The following is a 1,664-nucleotide window of genomic DNA, read 5'->3' on the forward strand; positions in this document are numbered from 1 at the left end:
ATTCTGATGTTGTCCCACCAGCCTCAGTTGTTGGTGGGCCAGTAGAAATTTTGTCTGATGGTGTTGTTGTCTCAGTATTCTCTGTTGTTACTGAACTAATTGGACTTGTTGGCTCAGATTCTGATGTTGTGCCACCCACCTCAGTTGTTGTTGGGCCAGAAGACATTGTGTCAGATGCAGTGGTTTTCTCAGTAGGATCTGTTTTTACTGAGACATTTGGACTTGTCTCAGATTCTGATGTTGCACCATTATCACCAGATGTTGTCAGAGTACTTTCATGGCTTGAGTATGATAAAATGGTAGGAACAAAAGTTGTAATATTTCCAGAATCTGTTGGACTTGTAGATCCATCTTTCACACTTTCCTCAGCTGAATTAAAAAATAAATCTGTGGAATAAGATGACATGTTTTCACATTTCAGATTGAATTTTTATGTGTGTATGACAAATAAAGAACCTTGAATCCTTGAATCTTGAAAACAGCTGAAACATAGAGTTCCTTTAAATCAAGACTAAACCCCACCTGTTTAGAGTTGCCTTTGAACTATAATAAATGGAACATTGACCAACATATTTGATGGCACTCGACAAAATATAATGTTTGTCACTGGTTTCTCAATTGGTGACTGTATGTTGTTTTTATGACTGTTTTTTATGATTTTGAGTAAGCAACTTAAGTGAGTGAGAATTTTCTAACAAAAACTCTTTGCTTTTAAGATAAGGTTTTGTAGCTGGTCACCAGGGACTCATTTCTCTTTTCAGAAACTCTAAAGCCTTTACTTTCTTGGCTGTTGCTTGTAAACATAAAACTTCTGGTTTCTCCACAGTTTTTCTACAGGTTTGGGGTCTTGGAACTGGCTAAGTCACTTAATGATCTTATTGTTCTTTCAGATTGTATCTCACTGGACTGCAAATTTTTCATGAATAGCATTTATGTGGGAATCCCCAAAGTGTCTCATACCATTCATGGTAACTCTCAGTTTCCACATTTTGTGAGCTGTCTCTGAAGCTCCGCAGAGTGATGCGGAGCTTCAGAGACAGCTCATAAAATGTCTGAATTGCAGATATATGAAAAACAGTTACAGTACTTGTGGATATTAAACTTCTGTACCAACTGCTCAAAAGAGGCAAACTTATTATCAACATAGAGATCATGTATGGAATGTACTTCATTCAAGTCCCAGGCATCAAAAGCTGTATCAGCTACTGAGTGAGTAAACAAGATTATTTGACAATGATGCCACAAATAGTAACTCTGAAGAGTTAAATTCCCTCCTGAACTGATTCCATATTTTGATTGTCCAGATCACAGTTGGGTTAGATGTGTAGGTTGACATTGGCTGTTTATAAGGTAACTGAGAGCAAAGTGCAGAGTGAGAGCTGTATTTAATTGAGGCCCTCTCCAAAATCACCCAAATGGCGTAATAGAGCTATAATATTTGCTGCCCAGTAATAATGCATTAAGTTAGGAAGTGACATGCCTGCAAGACTACAGGGCAGGTGCAATACCTTCCTGGCAACTCATGGATGTTTTGTTTTGTTTTCAAATAAATGCTGATAGCTGGTTGTTCAGATTGGAGAATAATTATTTAGTAGACAAATATGGCAGGCTCAGAAACAAATAGAAATTTAGGTAGAATATTCATTTTGACAGAGTTCAGTCTA

At 37.3% G+C, this 1,664-nt stretch overlaps 1 protein-coding gene across 1 annotated transcript in view; it reads right to left on the reverse strand.

Moving 5' to 3' along the window:
- Positions 1-967, reverse strand: part of LOC119414306 (mucin-5AC-like) — a 39,875-nt gene extending 38,908 nt beyond the window's left edge. Inside the window, exon 1 of the mRNA XM_037681404.1 lies at positions 961-967. Coding sequence (XP_037537332.1) covers positions 961-967 — 7 coding nt within the window. The remainder of the gene's footprint in view (positions 1-960) is intronic.
- Positions 968-1,664: the final 697 nt, after the last annotated feature.

The sequence above is a fragment of the Nematolebias whitei genome, chromosome 1, assembly GCF_014905685.2.
Source record: "Nematolebias whitei isolate Nwh7 chromosome 1, NemWhi1, whole genome shotgun sequence".
Taxonomy (NCBI): Eukaryota; Metazoa; Chordata; class Actinopteri; order Cyprinodontiformes; family Rivulidae; genus Nematolebias; species Nematolebias whitei.